The sequence below is a fragment of the Aspergillus homomorphus genome (assembly GCF_003184865.1).
Source record: "Aspergillus homomorphus CBS 101889 unplaced genomic scaffold BO97scaffold_2, whole genome shotgun sequence".
Lineage (NCBI taxonomy): Eukaryota > Fungi > Ascomycota > Eurotiomycetes > Eurotiales > Aspergillaceae > Aspergillus > Aspergillus homomorphus.
The window spans coordinates 1,372,720-1,389,703 of record NW_020291888.1 but is presented as its reverse complement, the minus strand read 5'-3'; the positions used below and the strand labels follow the sequence as shown (position 1 = coordinate 1,389,703).

Genomic DNA, 16,984 nt, shown 5'->3' with positions numbered 1-16,984 from the left:
CTCGCTCGCTCGGCTTTTTTTGATCGTCAGCAGTCACTGTGACTGTAGTCGGGTGGGTGTCTGTGTGGTCTGGACATCTCCAGCTCTCTTCAGCGAAGTGAATCAAACTTGATACTTATGTGAATACCGAGGTCGTCATCAATATCCTTAATGAGACGCGTTTTCAGACCTGGGCCTAGCCTTGGATCATTGTAAGTTGTGAATGTGTTGTTAGTATGTTCAACCGCGATGATAGACAAGACGCGTCCGACTGACCCCGTAACCGCGATGCAAGGAAGCTTCTTGTATGTAATAGAACTTATGTAATGCGGCGTATTTACTGATCTTCTGGGGGGTATCAATCCAGGGTGCACGACCTGTGAGCTTTTCTGCCCCGTCTCCGTTAGTTTCCTCGAGGACAATCTGCCGTGATTGTGGTGGAGGCTTGTCATCTGGCCGCGTCTTAAAGCAATGCAGGAACGGGCTTGTAGTGCCAAGTCCGGTGCTTGAGTTGAACCCCCTGCGGGTTTCCCGCTGGTTCGGGTCGGTGTCGAGTTGAACCCCCCGGCCTTGACAGTCGTTGTATGGCTGTAGTGCGTGATTAATGGCTGATTTCTTCGTGGCTCAGTGTATCGCTGCTCGTACAAGCAAATTTATTTGCATTAAGCCAGAATCTGGACAGATTGATGCTCGTATGGACGCAGTATGTATGTGTTTGCGCGACGTCCATCCGTCCGGGCTATGATGGTTGTAACCGAGCAGCTTGGATGATTGCACTATTGATATCGTTGTAATTTCGCTCATTCCGATACTAAATGGCTCTGTAGCTTGCAGTATAGGGTGATGGTGCTCGCTTGTGCTTGTAGTGACGCTAGTTGTGATGGTTTGAGGACCTGGTGTAATATTCGGTACCTGCTCTGATATATATCCCTGGTTTATATAGTTCCTATGCATCATCCAACCCGCCTTTGGATATACAGGGGCTTCACACCACTTTACCCCACCATAAAACACAACACAAGCAGCACATCTTTTTTCTATCCCCCTATCACGAGTATGCCACCAACAAATCGCACTACGAGTAAGTTGGCCGGTCTAATGTACCAGAGAAGGAGATGTTTCTCTCGGATCCGTCGCCGCGTACAATATCCGGACTACAAGCTTCAAAAGTAGGATGAAGGTGGCTACTGCAGAACAGAGTAGGAGGTACAATCAATGCCACATCGCTATGACGCCTACAGAGACATACATGGCAAGATACACGGTTTTATTAGGTAGAATCACAGAAGATCAAAGGGACCGGTCAAGTACAGCTGAAGGTATGCCTGAGGACACGAATATCCGCTCGCATAGACCTGCAACCGCGCGCTGATGCGAGACGCGTAGTACGACAACCAATCAGGAAGCCACAAACAAAAGTACAAGTCAATTGAACGAAAACCAAATCTACACAGGAAGCATTTTTTTTTGAACTCTTTCGACCGTTTGTATTCATATTCAACCGCGTCTTAGGTAGGTCGCGCGATCGTGTTTAGCCTATGGCACCAGCCGGAAGCATAAAGGCCGCTATGATACAGAAATTCAAGCACGCACACTAGCAGACCAGTAGTGGACGCGTAAAAGTAAATAAAGTGTGAAAAACAGACCCAGACCCATGATACTTGTAATGAAAAGATCAAGAACACCCCAACGTCCCAGTCATACCATGAACCAACCCGAAAAAGCAAACCGTCGCGTCACTGCTGCGGAAGGACAACTGACGCGCCGACCGCGCAGGATGGCTAAAAAGAAAAGAGCAGGAAAAGAAGAACGCGTTTAACCACCGAAACCGTAGAGGGTGCCTGATAAGAAAAACAAGTCAGAACGCGTTACGAAGACCACAGATGAGCTGGACGCGTCGGATCAACTTACGGCCTTGACGCTTGAGAGCATAGACGACATCGAGGGAAGTGACGGTCTTGCGCTTGGCGTGCTCAGTGTAGGTGACGGCGTCACGGATGACACCCTCGAGGAAGGTCTTGAGGACACCACGGGTCTCCTCGTAGATCATGGCAGAGATACGCTTGACACCACCACGGCGAGCGAGACGGCGGATAGCGGGCTTGGTGATACCCTGGATGTTGTCACGCAAGATCTTGCGGTGACGCTTGGCACCACCCTTTCCGAGACCCTTTCCACCTTTGCCACCTGTTGGGAACGCATCAAGTTAGATACAAGTCGAGGTGACAGATAGTGATCCTCAAAGAGGGATTGGAATTAGCAAGAAAGACTTACGTCCAGTCATGTTGACGGTTTGTTGTGAAACGGAATTAAAATTGAATTAAAGTTGGGAGAAAATGGGAGGTGGAGATAGATGGGCGATTAAAACTGGTGATGGATGTAAAGGGAAGAAGAGGAGAGGCTTCCATGGGACGGGGGATATTTGTATAGCGAAAGGCTGAGGGCGGGGAGAGCGTTGGAATCACACGCTAAGGCCCGGATCAACCAATCAGAGCCGAGGATCCCGGACGGCGGGCTTGATCTGGCCGGCAACGTGACCGAGCAGTGGTGATTCCGCCGCTGCAGTCTTGATCTCCTCCGGAATGCTGCCAACCACTGAGATCAATGATGAAAGAAGATCAGAGATATTCTGGACAGTGGCCGCCAGTATCCCAAGCATTCTGATAGCCCTCCATCCCTTCCCTGAGGTTGGGATCAAGAGGTGGCAGGGGGTCATTCTAGATGCGTGATCCTGTGATCCTATTGGCTGACGGGCGGGAAGGAACTCGCTTAGCGCAGGACCGCCTTTCCCTCCCGCCCAAACGCCCTTTGATTTTGCCCGCCAAAAGTGAGACCCGAAATCAGAGCTTATGGTGTGCTGCTTTCCGATCGGTTTTTGGATCAAAGGAAACGGGCGCTAAGGCCACCCTCCATTACTGCCAATTCACTCCCCTCCCTTCCCTCACCCAGATCACCACCCACCCCTCTCGCTTACTACAAATACCGCCCCCCACCCGCCTCCTCCATCCTTCTTACATCTCCCCAATCCGTCGACACCTTACCACTTCCATCATCGACAACCATCCACTACTTTATCTTTCCATCTTCAAGTCGACTTAATCCATCAAACCTAAACATCTAAAATGGCTAGAACCAAGCAGACTGCCCGTAAGTTCCACCTCACCTTCACCATCTCCTCCCTGTCTAAGGGGTTCATGGCTTCGCGTCATGTTCGCGACACGTCCCACTCGTGCCTCACCTCGAAACATCTTCATGCTGACCACTTCGTTATACAGGTAAGTCCACTGGTGGCAAGGCTCCCCGTAAGCAGCTCGCCTCCAAGGCCGCCCGCAAGGCCGCCCCCTCCACCGGCGGTGTCAAGAAGCCTCACCGTTACAAGCCCGGTAAGTTCATACATCTTCACTTCACAACCCAGTGGCGATCAGAACTCAGTTCTAATATTTCACTCAGGTACCGTCGCTCTCCGTGAGATCCGTCGCTACCAGAAGTCCACCGAGTTGCTCATCCGCAAGCTCCCCTTCCAGCGTCTGGTCCGTGAAATCGCCCAGGACTTCAAGTCCGACCTCCGCTTCCAGTCCTCTGCCATCGGTGCTCTCCAGGAGTCCGTTGAGGCCTACCTCGTCTCCCTCTTCGAGGACACCAACCTGTGCGCCATCCACGCCAAGCGTGTCACCATCCAGTCCAAGGACATCCAGCTCGCCCGTCGTCTCCGCGGTGAGCGCTCGTAGATTCATTTAATCTAAATGAGTCGATTCTCTTGCACTGGTTGGCCTTTATGGGATGGCGATAACGGGGTTCTTGCTTTGTTTTTCATGACTACTGGCGATACATGATGGGTTCTTTTCTTTTGCGAATTTCACAATGGGTCTCGGCAAATGGGTTTTGTGATTTCTTGCTGCGCAATAAATAGTAGGCTGCCGATTCAGCGGCTCTGGGTGGATTGATGATCAAGGCGATGCATCCGCCCGAATATGTACATTACACATGATTTTATTCGAAAGCGACTTCCGCCGGAAGCGCCACCGGATGGCATAGACGCGAAATGCAGTATCTATGACGATGCAATCCAATCCAGCTTTGTGATTCGCCCAGTGATAATGTTCTATCTTGTGGTAGACTTAAGACCTGGCTTGATGAAACTTGCTTGAGAGTAGTCTAGAGTTCCCGTAAGTTCGTTCCTTTAGGCGATGAGGCTGTTCCTTGACTCCTGACACGAGGTCGGGCGAGCCGCGACCGCGCAAGGACCCGTAGAATGTAACATCTGAGAGGCTCAATGACGCGCTCTCAGGTTGAGTCCGTCCTCTGCAACACCACTGATCGCCACGCGTATATTTCCTGCCTCGAAGATATAACGGATTATCTGCCATGGTATGAAGAAACTCGCCGATCCAGAGGGACTCGGTCTTTCGTTCGTTCGCGGTGAGTTCGTGCGCCCTGTGGCAAAAGACAAAAAATAAGTTGGGGGAACAGGAACCCAACCAGTGGCACACCCGGAGATTTGTGCAATGGACCAGGTTCCTGTCGTCCCTCGATCGAAGAGAGAGGACAAGGGCAGAGATCACCATTCAAGGCTTCTCATTAATTCTACGAGCCTTGATCTCTATCTCGAGACGAAACTTCGAGCAGGCTATGATACAGGGCGTTCGCAGGCACGACGTGCTGGGGCGATCGGCCGGTTCGGACGGAAGGGACGTGGTCATTGGGACTGAACAATTGTGTGAGAGGTGGATGGGGGTAATTTCTAGTGAGACAGTAGCCTGAAATATACAAAAGAGAGTCAGTATAACTTTTCTCAAGGTAGTAGGCAACGGTCACTTGCGAGAATCATCGCTTCTCCTGAAAACAATAGTATACGAACGTGGCTGCTGATAGTGCGGAAGTCGGCCCAGATGTTCGCCAACGTTGGAAAGTGCGACCGACCTAGCATCTATCTAGCTTTTCGTCGGAGATGTACATTGACTTATTTATTCGCCCTAGTCATTGAATAATCAAGCGAATCAACATCAACTTTAGTATCCGTGTGAAGCAAAGATCATATTGTCCAGATAACCTCAGTATCTCGCGCAAGCAAGTCCTGAAGATCATCTACAAGCCCTTGGTCCAAGCGTCGGCTGAGCTGGACTAGTAGTGGCATTCTCCCCACTTGGGGTTTCTTATCGATAGTCGATACTGAAAGGACCCAGTTGCGCCGAGAGACCCTCTCATACATGTCCCAAAGGCCTTGCCTTGCGAAGACCAATGTTTTCTTATCCTATATTATCCTGTATCGTTTGTGGTATATGCAACCAGGAAGTAAAGGAGTAGTAGCGACAATGATCATATGCATGCGGCCTTGATAGAAGGAGATATAAGAGGTTTCACTTAATTCCTTCGCCTTAGCCATTCGCCACACGGCTTTCTCCTCGCGACGTTGCGATTAAAGACATCGAGGCAGGGGGCATAGGTGAACGTGTGGTATTTGATGTGCGAATTGCACCCGATCGCGAATTGACTTTGTAGAATATCCTCAAATGTACTCCGTATTGCCGAGCGAATGTATCAACGCAAAGGAAATTCTCGTCCATCAAAGCCTATTAGTTGCGAATCTTGTCTCTCTCACGGATGCTCGATGGGTATGGTGGAATACCATTACAAGAGAGGCAGGCGTTCCAGAACCTCGTCACAAATGGGTTCAGTGTGCAGATTCGTCGACCCAAGATCTCCTCGCCCATATGAGCGATATTTGCGACTTCATCGACCATATGGCATTCCCAGATCTTTCCTCATTGCACTCCTTACCTGTCGAGCGCAAACATGAAACGAATGACGAGCGGCGCGGTGCAGCTTCGGAGGCGATATTAATTCACTGTGATCTTGGAAAATCACGCTCGCCGACTATTATCATTGCCTATCTCATGCGCAAGTTGAACATGCAGCAAGCAGACATATTGCATTTCGTTCAATCAAAGCAAAAAATCAAGCCGAGCACGAATTTTACTCGTCAACTTCAAGTTTGGGAGGAGGTTGGATTCCAAGTATGGGAGGATGAAGATAGGACTGTCCCGAAACCAGCGTACAAAGCATTTCTGGAAATTCGAGATGTTCTTCTCCGAAAAAGAGGGCTTACAGGAAATGAGCCACTCGCACCCCAGAGCCTTTAATGATTGCACCAGTTTTCTAGAAGGCAACCCGCCGAAGGCGATAGATTGGTGGCAGGTACCAAGACGAATCCTCCAACCAAAACACGACGTTATGGCCATTGGGGCGGCAGCGACAGCAGCAATCCCACCAATACTTCGGTCGCGGATTCTCCGTATTCATACTCACGGTCCTCGACAGCTAGAAGCTAGAAGAAAACGGCTCTCACCTTTGCCTTGTGTTCCTCGACTGCACCGTGCTTGATATTGAATTGGTCTCCCAATTCAAAACGAATCTTCTCACCGGTGACTTGGTATGTATCCTTGTGGCCTCCGGTTCTACCTTTGATAAAACCAATAATGGTCCTGTCTCCTGCTTTGCTGCTGGCCTGTATTATTCTGGTGGCCTTTGTCGGATCTTTCGAGTTCTAGTACACGTCAAGACGGAGGCCTCGAGTCATAACAGCGGTCTTGGATGTTGCACCGTCTGCGAAGACTAAGTTCCCGAGGGAATCGTGTGAATTAGTCAAAGTGACAAGATCACTACGAGACTGCAGAGACTCCAAGGATGAGCCCGTGGGTCAAGTGGGATTATGAGGCCGGATCATAAATAGACTTGGTGCTTAGATAGCCCATGTCTTCACGGGTATTTTCCCGCGTTCACCAAAGGCAAACATCTTACGTGCCCTGCCTCGCTTGAAGCATTCAGCTCATTCAAGCTTAAACAAGCCTAGCTCTTAAAGAGGTCTAATCTAGTGCCAAATATTGGTCCTATTTCTCCTGTAGGCAAAAGAAGAGTATTATCAGTAGCAAAACCGAGGCGAAAGACACAACGAGTGATGTTTTTGCTTACTCTTTAACTGTTACGATACATAGTAATAGAGTTCCAATCTTATTCTAATTTACTTGAGCAGATGATAGGAAGGCGCTAAATATATCATTACCCTTAAACCGTCGACCGTTGGCTGCGCCTTACTCGGGCATATTTCACGGACTTTTGTAGGCTGATGTTGTGCGAGGTCGGAGGCGATGCATCGATCAATCAAGCAAGTAATGATGCGATGGTCTATATTTCATGCTTGATTGAATAGGAACTAAATGCGTCTTGCCAGCTGTTTCTCACGCTTAAGCATAATGCAGGCCTATTTGTAGAGGTGTGGCCTCCCGGCCTATCATAAAAACTAGTGGTGCTGCACGAATTGTGGTGTTGTGGCCGTACATCTCGAAGAATACGTACCAACAACTGATTATCTCGAATTGTGTAAGCACCAGCCAATAAGACATATGTATGGCTCCCAGTTCTTTACTCCAACCTTAGTTCAAATTCTTCGTGCTTTAGTGGAGAAGCTTAATCTGTACTGCAACAAGATGTCAGGTTTCATATAGGATAAGATTAGAAAAGAGTTAATAACATCTAGCATCAGACACGCGCGTTTATATCAAGGAGTAGCGAAAGAAGTAAGCCAGACAGGAAGTAAGGGAGTAGAATTTTAATACATTGCAGTTCTACTATACCACTTGATGAGGGGCAATTGATTGACATGTCGAGTTCGCCATGAGGCTGTATTTCGAACGCAGAATTATACCAATACATGGACATAGAGTGTTGAATTGTTTTTTTCCTAAAAAGGCTCCCAGAGAAGTACTACGCTCTTAGTCACATAGAATGCAAGTGATACTTAATCTCGAAGAAGTAGATCATAGGTGAACGTTTTACATTATATTCTTTTTGAACTTATACGGAAGCGAATGTAAAACCACATCACACATACCTGCGACCCTTCGGAAAGTTTGCCCGCAGCCTATGTGTTTAAAAATGCTTCTGTGGCGTGGATGTCCGAGAGATCAAGGCATCTGAGTACTAGAGCCCGCTGTCTTTCCTCAATGGAAAAGTGTTTCAGAGCGACCTTTCGGCGGAGGTCGGTCGAAGCGGATTTGCTTCTGTAAAACCATCGGAACATCAGGCGCAATTCAAAAGAGCGGATACAGCCCTCAACCAGCTCTGCGTTATTGCTGATTTCGAAGTTTCAGGCTCTGCAAGGGCTCTTTGCCCCGGTACCATATGAGGTGTCAAGTTCAAGCTTCTTTGACTCACCCTGTAACTCTGCTCATCAATTCGATCCCCGATATTCCCCATGATGTAAGTGGTTTTATTGTTCATTGAATATAGTTTAGAAAGAAAATAATAGTTGATAAGAGAATTAAGAGAGCAGTATCGGGCAGAACTACAGTTCTATAAATATATTATTGCCAGAGTTTGTAGGAATAACATTAGAGCATCTACTTGACCGACTGCTAGGAGGCTGCCACTTCCCTGACTTGGGAGGGAGATGGGTCACATCTATCAATCAGTCCACTCCCGGATTGGCGGGAACTGGAGAAGATTGAACAGGTCGAATGCAACTCAAAGACTCAGACCGCCGTGTGCGCGTCCTGACTCCGACTCGTATTCTCCAGAGCTGGTCAGATGGTGGAGCGGTAAGACCTCACGCCTCCCCCTCTTCTCGATGAACTAGTGAGGAGGGCAATCAAGCCACCGGCGCTACGGAACGCTATCTAGTGAGGAGGACAAGACCGCCAGATTGCCGCTTGCTTCCTTTGATTATGCTTGTCATCTTTGACTTTCACAATGCTGATGTTGAATGTTGATCATAAAGCCTTTGTGAGCCTTCATTCTCAAGGCTCTTAGATCAAGGTTAGATCATGCCCAGAAATGACTAATATGAGTAGGCAGAACTGATATGGGAGTGGTGGGGCGGCGGCGTAGTCCGGCAATCTTCTAAATATATTGGGGCTGATCCTACTGCATTATCATTACGTGCAAGGTGTATCATCCCAGCCTAAGGGCCCTGCAACATCATCGGTAGCGGCATGATGATTTCGATGACCCCGTAGGAACATTCGCGCAACACCGAGCATTACATTGCGAGTGTGTGAGCAACTGATAATGTGCCTACGTGTCAGGGCTGCAATGCAGAAACAGGCAGATGGTACACGAAGGATCCTTGGTTGATGGTCAGATATTGCGTTTGATTTGGCCCACCTTCAAAGATGACTGTTGAGAGTCAAGTGTTAATTTGGTTATCCGTGAAGCCGGATTTTCGTCGGGATCCCGCTGCGAGCTTGGCGGTGTTTGATCGAGTTCATGATTCTTCCCTAAAGGTCTCTTTCAGGTTCGACTCATCATCCATGGAACTGCCCGTTCTAGAAGAACGCTAGCCCGTCCTGGGGCTTTTATGCGACCACACGCAGCATAAGGTTCTGGAATGCAGCATGTCAGAATGATGATATCCCTCCCCGATCAGCCATCCCCGTCAAGCACCAGGATCATTTCCTACGCCCTCGTGATCAGTCCTATTGCCAACGCTCTGGTCAGAATCTTCCGACAGTGGGCCGAGTTCAATAATATCCAGCTAAGTAATCTGAAACGGCCCTATCTGACTGCGGCCTTCGATTATATAAGACAAGTAACTGGCTATCGCGCTGAACCTCGGCAACTTCCCCTGTCGATAGATAAAATTTCCCATCACACCACAAAGCCCCCACTTCAGCACTTTTTTCATCACCACCGACTAATCAAAACGAGCACTTGCAGACGCCATCGGGATATCCGTCCACGAGGTGCGCGGATTCGTCCATGGAACCAGCACCCCGAGCCTCCTGGGTGGGTTTGTCGGCCCACACTGGCTGAGCCCATGCAGTCTCGCCCATGCCAGTGATGAATTTGTGCTCTGCATAAGCTGATCTCTATGCACGAATTTCGGCAGAAAAGACCCCTTTTGGGAACTGCTGGGTTGGCGTGTCCCTGGGTTCCTGTCTCTGGTCTCCGACCGGCGAAGATCCGAGGCTAAAGTCCTTTAAACGATTAGTCGTCCCGTCTCCTGCGCCAGGACGTGATGACGCCGTGGTGGCCCTGGTGGGACATTGCCAGGTGGTGCAGAGATTAACAGAAATTTCTAACCCCCCCCCGTCGCTAGGGCGCTGTATATATCCGAAGCCATATCCCTTGATCGTAGGTTGTTCCGGTTTTAAGTTGGAGATCATCTCTGGATCCCACCTGATTTGATCGTTGCCCTCAGACGTCGGCTATAGTGATCCAGCTGGTTGCGCTTACTACCACTACCTACTACATTGTAGTAGCCTGCTATACGTCTCGTCACCTCCGGTTACTACTGACGACGGGTTGTTTGTTTGGACCCTAGGTGCCTGCCCTATACAGTATTCTATCAAACGAGCAGCGCATAAACAACCTTGCTACACCACTTCAGAGATAATATCACCCGATTAACCAACTTGGTCGAGGTTTGAATACCAACCCCACGAATAGCTCGGCCTTCTCCCTTCGCAATGGCCAACGACAAGGGGGATAGTGGGCCTTCGGCCGTGGCTATCGCCAGCAACAAGATCCCATTTTGGCGTCTATTGACCGACCAAGGCGTCATCACGCAAGAGATTATCGACCATCACTACCCCGGATCTGGTACCGATGAGGATCCTTATGCAGTTACCTGGCTCCCCCAGGACCCGCGAAACCCCATGCAGTTCAGCGAGACGAAGAAATGGACCTTCACCATGATGATGGCGCTTGCGACGTTGGCCGTTGCCCTTGTGTCCTCGGCCTACACTGGTGGCATTGTTGAGATTGAAAAAGACTTTGGAATCGGCACGGAAGTGGCGACCCTTGGTGTCTCTCTCTTCGTCCTTGGTTTTGCTATTGGTACGCTCTTGAATCCCTCTTCCCCGCCCTCACATCTGTCTTCAGCAATCCCTTCTAACAAGTCAATAGGTCCGCTTTTGTGGGCGCCGCTATCAGAGATGTTTGGCCGTCAGATCGTGTATTGCGTTACTTATATGGCGCTCACAGCGTTTACCGCGGGCGGTGCTGGTTCCCAGAACGCCTATACCCTTATCATCCTCCGTTTCTTTGCTGGTTCTTTTGGATCATCACCCATGACCAATGCCGGTGGTGTCATTGCCGACATGTTTCCGGCGAAGCAAAGAGGTGTTGCCACTAGCTTGTTCGCGGCGGCTCCATTCTTGGGTATGCCTCCGCTCTGTATTTTGCGCACTACCTTTCTCGGGCTTTAACTAACCATTGCCTCCATAACAGGTCCCGTGCTCGGTCCTATCATCGGTGGGTTCTTGGGAATGAATGCTGGATGGAGATGGGTGATGGGTTTCTTGGGTGCCTTCACGGGCGTTGTTTGGATCCTTGGATCATTGACTGTCCCTGAAACCTACGCACCGGTGCTTCTCCGTCGCCGTGCAGAGAGACTGAGCCAGCTCACCGGAAAGGTCTACCGCAGCAAGATCGATATCGACCAGGGCAAGACTACGCTTGGACAGGCTTTCAAGACTGCGCTGTCCCGCCCCTGGATCCTCCTGTTCAAGGAGCCGATCGTGTTCCTGCTTTCTCTTTACATCGCCATTGTTTACGGAACCCTATACATGCTTTTCGCCGCTTACCCCATTGTTTACCAGGTCCATCGTGGATGGAATCAGGGAGTTGGCAGTCTTCCATTCCTGGGTATCATGGTTGGCATGATTGGGGCCGTGGTCTACAATATTCTCGACAATAAGCGATACATCCGCTCTCAAGAAAAGCACGGCGGCTTTGCGCCCCCGGAGGCTCGCCTTCCTCCATGCTTGGTTGCCTCTATCGCAGTTCCTGTTGGTCTCTTCTGGTTTGCCTGGACAGACTCCACGTCTATTCACTGGATGGCTAGCGTGGCCGCCGGAGTGCCGTTCGGATTCGGTCTCGTTTTGGTGTTCTTGAGTAATCTGTCGTATCTCATTGATACCTACACCATCTTTGCGGCATCGGTTCTGGCTGCCAACTCTGTTCTGCGGTCTATCTTCGGAGCTGTGTTCCCCCTTTTCACCACCTATATGTATCAGGACCTGGGTATTCACTGGGCTACCTGTATCCCGGCCTTCTTGGCGCTTGCTTGTGTTCCGTTTCCCTTCATGTTTTACAAGTATGGCCCCGCCATCCGCAAGCGCTGCAAGTATGCCGCCGAATCAGAGGCTTTTATGCGACAGATGCTGGCGCAGCATATGAAGAAACCCGAGGTTTCGACCGAAGAAGTCGAAGAGGAGGCTAAGGAGCAGCATCCTTTCGACCGCACCGAAGCCCCGGCCCCTGAGACCCTTAGCGCTGACTCCGAATCTGGCCATAAGGAGAGGTTGGATGATTTGCATCGCACTCGCAGCAAGGCCTCAACCCGCACCGTGAACTCCGTCCGTCAATCGCTTTACGAGGGCAACCCCTACGACATCGACCGTGTCCACACTCGTGAATCCTTCAAGGCCTAATCAGTTCCTTCAAATGCAACCTTGAAGGTCTAATTTACACTCACGGCCCGATCTGGCAGTTCACTTTTTGAAAAACACATACCCGATGCGATTACTATATAATCTTTAGTATCTATTACCTTTGCTAAGGTGTCGATGTGAGCCGTGGATGGCTGCGTCGAGAAAAAAGACACCATCAGCCTAAAACTTTGGGCATTGATTGTTAAGACGATTTGCATGCTGATATACCCAGTGCTTCTATACCCCCCTTGTTGTTTATGATAGAGAAGGGGCCCTTGTTGTTTTCACGCAGTTATAGAGATTCTCCGATTCAAATAATGATATTAATAGAAGTTATATATGAAAGACGTGCACATTATTGTATACCGTATGGTTCCTCGGATTTCTGATTGTTCGGAGATAAGCGATTAAAAACTTCTCCCGTTTCGATCGGCTCGCTTCGCCGACCCTCGGCACCGGCTGTTGCTAATGCTTATGCGGACCCGACAGTCGCCTTCCGGACTTTCTCTTCCCCCCCCCCTTGTGATTCATAGTCATGTCTTCTCTTCATAGTCGCTTTTCGAGTCTTGCCCGTCGCGCCTGCCTCAATATTTGACAGCATTTCTAGGCCAAAGAAACGATTGCATGCTTGGCTGAGCCAATCGGTGTGGGACTCGTGGTTTGCGCTCGTTGATGTGGCCGTCGCCCAACACTGATACCAATACCAGGCGTCTCTTGCGACCTTAGCCTTATTGTCTTCTTTCTCTGCCAGCATACACAACACTACGATATATACATAAATGCGAATCCTTATTGAGAAGAAAATTCGAGGCACAATACTGTCGAACCATGAGCGCTACCATCTTCGGCAGCCGAACGTTTCCCCGGCCGCCTCCACTGTCTCGATCGCTCCGACCGCGGAGATGCCAGTCCTCAACACCATCCAGACCAGAGCCACCGAACGCCTCCCCCCCACCTAATGCGCAGTCAGCTGCCTCGGCCTCGGGTGTGCCAGTAGTTCCGACCTCCACAGCTGTACAATCGGGCTCGCGATCACTGCTTCAAATCATTCAGGCTGGCCCTGTGGGAAGAGTGGCGCGGGCATATTCGCGGGTCCAGGAGCGACGGCCGTATGCGACGCAGTTGTGGAGTTCGGTCATAATCTATCTTTGCGGAGATCTGAGTGCGCAGTTGTTGTTCCCAGCGGATCCTGCGCCCGCGACGGCGGCTACACAGTTGGAAGGGAAAAAGAATGATAAACCTGGGACGGATAGCCAAGGGGAGGAGGAAAAGACCGGTGGAGGATATGACCCGTTGAGGACGCTGCGACATTTGACGGTGGGGATAGGGTCGAGTATTCCAACTTTCAAATGGTAGGGACATCTCCATCATCCTAGCTTGTGATCATAGGCACGATGGGAGAGTAGAGCTGACACATGATTGCTTTGTGCATCAAACAGGTTTATGTTCCTCCATAATAACTTCAACTACTCGTCCAAGTTCCTCTCTATCCTGACCAAAGTCTGCGTGCAGCAGGCAGTTTTCACCCCCGTCTTCAATACCTACTTTTTCGGTCTTCAGTCATTGTTGACAGGCAAGCCATTTGAGGAGACGTTTGAGCGACTTAAGCTGGCTCTGCCGGTTAGCATTTCGAATAGCGTGAAGCTGTGGCCGGCTGTTACCGCCTTCAGCTTCATGTATGTGCCGCCCCAGTTTCGAAGCATCTTCTCGGGTGTCATTGCAGTGGGATGGCAAACATATCTGAGCTGGTTGAATCAGAAGGCGGCGCGAGAGGTCGAGGCCGAGATGGCCGAGATACCTGAGTCAGTGAGTACTGGCGCTGACACAGCGGCAATGAAGGCATGATATAGAAGTGCTCTGCATCCAGATTTTTCCTATTGGTTTTTTCATCTTGCTTTGATTGGGATATCCTAGACGTTTTTTCATGGCGTGCGGCATTATTGGTTGGTATGGCCTTGTCTATAGATCAACGAGAACCAAAATATGATAGACCAAGAATAGACATGAACAGCTGCACTGTTTGTTCAGCACATTCCACGAGAATCTCATATTAACCCAAAGAAACATGGGTTGATGGTCAAATTAGAGGTTGCATCGGTAGTAGTGACGAAAAGAGGTGGATGACGTGAGGCCTGCTTCACAATCGGCCCGCTCTCATTCGCCTCTTCCTCTCTGCCCTCGTCCTCCCTCGAACACAACCAACCACACATCGCATGGCATGAACGCTCTCCACGCATCGCAGGCATGCCCTGCCATCCGAAGTCACCCATAATAGTTCCCGGTAGTTTTGTGAATAGCGACAGCAGCAGCGATTACGGTTCCGACTTCTCGCCCGAAGAAGAGGCGCTGTTGGACGAATTGCTTGCCAGAGTCGCCACGAACCACGCGCCAGTCTTCGCGCCTTTGATCGCAGCACCCGCGCCCTCAACGCAACCATTGCCAGTGCCGATCGAAGATTCAGCGGCCGCTAGAGATATCGAAGATCAATATGCAGCTCCTTTGTCTAGCCGAGTGCCTCGGGTGTTCGGGAGGGAGAAGCCTGCATGGCAAATTCGCAAGACTTGGCCGTACGGTACACGGCCAACGCCGATTCCAGGTTACGGTGGTGCCACGTCTGGTAATATTGCCCCTGTCTATCCATTGTCCTTTGAGCTGCGCTTTGCTTTTCACTCGTGAGAGATCGCGACGCTAACCTGGGGTCTCCACGAAGCGTTTAGTTGAGCACCCGAACTCCCTCGAAGGCAGAGAGAAGGAACGCGAGCGCCAGGCTGCTCGCCAGCTCGAACAAGCCAACGATGTAAATACAGAGGAAGACATGCGATCCCCTGTGGAGCGATTCCGACGACCCCCGAATAAGGCCTTCTCCGTCTCGGACCTGATCTCGCCCGCGTGGTGTGAGCTACAGTATTGGTACACGCTCACGAAACATGGCCGAAAACGGCGGACCGCAGCGATGAAGCTGGGAAGCACGATACACAAGACGCTAGAAGATGAGATCTACACCACGGTGCCGATAGAGATAACTACCAAGGAAGACGCGTTCGCCCTGCGCATTTGGAATATCATACAGGGTTTGCGGCTATTGAGGGAGTATGGCATCACACGAGAGCTAGAGGTTTGGGGCTTGGTGGATGGCGAGCTCGTCACTGGTATCATTGACCAGCTTTCTATTGAATGTCCCGACCCGGCCCTCGAGGCCACGGCCGCGTCTTATTATGCCAGCATTGAGGCGTCGAGGGCTATAATGCCGGAGTATCAGATGTCGTTGACAGACTACCTGCTTGCTCCCTCACGAGGCGGGAAGAAGCTCTCTGAAGTGTACGAACATGAGGCGGATGAACCGGAAGCCATCGTTGAAGCCACCAGTAGCCAGGAATCCGAGCTGCCTAGCATACCCCGGATCTACCTGACTGACGTCAAGACGCGAGGCAGCGCTTCCGTGCCAACGGTCAAGAGTTCCTCGTTCCGTCCCACTCATCTCCAGCTCCAATTCTACTACCACATGCTCAACCGTCTCATCACCAGCGACGATGTCAACATTGACGTTCTCGCCGCGCGGTACAACCTTGATGCGCAGCGCCCTTTCACCGACGCCTTCATCAATGAAGTAGGCGGCCTTAATGACCAGTACTTCGATGCGCTTTCATATCAGGAGTTTGACCCGGACTTCATTCCCACACAAGAAGACGCCGACGCCGAGGACAGCTCTTCACCGAAATCAGCCGCACCCTCCGCTAGCCAAGACTCCACCAGCATTCTCTCCTCCCACAACAACCTCGCGTCTCTCTGGCTGCTCATGAAAGAACACCTCCGTCTCACCTTCCTCCCTTCTCCTGACACGTCCATCTCCGTTGCCCCCTCCATTCCCTCAGAGTTCCAACCTAGCACACTCGAATCCTACCCCACCGTCCTCTCCCCGCTGCTCACCGCCAAATACATCTCCTCCAAGCCGACGACGGACACGGAGAAACGCGTGCTGGGCAGCCGATCCTTCCTCTTCGACCCGACCTCCATGACGTCCTACGTGACGGATCAGATGGAGTGGTGGCGTGGCTATCGTCACCCCCGGGGCGTGGAGGTCATGGATGCGTGGAAATGCCGCATCTGTGAGTTCCGGGACGAGTGTTCGTGGCGGCAGGAGCGAGAGTGGGATTACTCGCGTCGGAGGCAGCAGAAGATGGATATCGAGATGAATGCCACCTGAAGTTTTAGCCTGGGTTATACTACATGTAAGAATAGGGACTTGGTATGTTTTTCATTGTTATTGGATGAATGTCTGGTGCCCATGGGGCGGATAGAAGGGTTTCCAAGTCAGGATTTTGGGATTTACTTGCATACTCTTTAAGAGTAAGACGGCAGAATTGTCATGTATACAAGCAGGGAGGATTTAAATCCATCATGTATGATAATATTTTCGAATCGAAACAAAAAAAAAAAAGAAATAACACCCTGATACTGAATCATGATCCCGTAAACAACAAACTAAATACTCGGAGTGAAATCATGAACCACGTTGCCGGTGGAAAATCTTCATATATACAAAATCCCAAGCATATCCTTCACAAAAAGCTAGA

The 16,984-nt window shown here is 50.4% G+C and overlaps 6 protein-coding genes across 6 annotated transcripts; 5 read left to right on the top strand and 1 right to left on the bottom strand.

Annotated features, from left to right (window-relative positions):
- Positions 1-1,794: 1,794 nt before the first annotated feature.
- On the bottom strand, positions 1,795-2,134 carry BO97DRAFT_335543 (histone H4; the record flags this gene model as incomplete). The annotated part of the gene is made up of 2 exons (XM_025691428.1): positions 1,795-1,820; positions 1,891-2,134. Coding segments are annotated over 2 exons (270 nt in total), but the record flags the coding sequence as incomplete, so codon positions are not given.
- An 895-nt stretch (positions 2,135-3,029) lies between these two features.
- On the top strand, positions 3,030-3,892 carry hhtA (histone H3). Its single transcript, XM_025694552.1, has 3 exons — positions 3,030-3,126; positions 3,255-3,362; positions 3,430-3,892. The coding sequence occupies exons 1-3, from the start codon at positions 3,102-3,104 to the stop codon at positions 3,705-3,707; spliced, it is 411 nt and encodes a 136-aa protein (XP_025556241.1). The 5' UTR covers positions 3,030-3,101; the 3' UTR covers positions 3,708-3,892.
- Positions 3,893-5,489: 1,597 nt separating this feature from the next.
- On the top strand, positions 5,490-6,119 carry BO97DRAFT_335728 (dual specificity protein phosphatase family protein; the record flags this gene model as incomplete). Its single annotated transcript, XM_025691438.1, has 1 exon — positions 5,490-6,119. One exon carries the CDS (start codon positions 5,490-5,492, stop codon positions 6,117-6,119), a length of 630 nt encoding a protein of 209 aa, XP_025556240.1.
- A 3,972-nt stretch (positions 6,120-10,091) lies between these two features.
- Positions 10,092-12,752, top strand: BO97DRAFT_475017 (MFS transporter). Its single transcript, XM_025700374.1, has 3 exons — positions 10,092-10,812; positions 10,882-11,136; positions 11,206-12,752. The coding sequence occupies exons 1-3, from the start codon at positions 10,443-10,445 to the stop codon at positions 12,408-12,410; spliced, it is 1,830 nt and encodes a 609-aa protein (XP_025556239.1). The 5' UTR covers positions 10,092-10,442; the 3' UTR covers positions 12,411-12,752.
- A 223-nt stretch (positions 12,753-12,975) lies between these two features.
- On the top strand, positions 12,976-14,342 carry BO97DRAFT_360769 (Mpv17/PMP22 family protein). Its single transcript, XM_025692374.1, has 2 exons — positions 12,976-13,762; positions 13,850-14,342. Exons 1-2 carry the CDS (start codon positions 13,239-13,241, stop codon positions 14,253-14,255), a joined length of 930 nt encoding a protein of 309 aa, XP_025556238.1. The 5' UTR covers positions 12,976-13,238; the 3' UTR covers positions 14,256-14,342.
- Positions 14,343-14,597: 255 nt separating this feature from the next.
- Positions 14,598-16,837, top strand: BO97DRAFT_360767 (exonuclease V). Its single transcript, XM_025692373.1, has 2 exons — positions 14,598-15,027; positions 15,121-16,837. The coding sequence occupies exons 1-2, from the start codon at positions 14,899-14,901 to the stop codon at positions 16,612-16,614; spliced, it is 1,623 nt and encodes a 540-aa protein (XP_025556237.1). The 5' UTR covers positions 14,598-14,898; the 3' UTR covers positions 16,615-16,837.
- Positions 16,838-16,984: the final 147 nt, after the last annotated feature.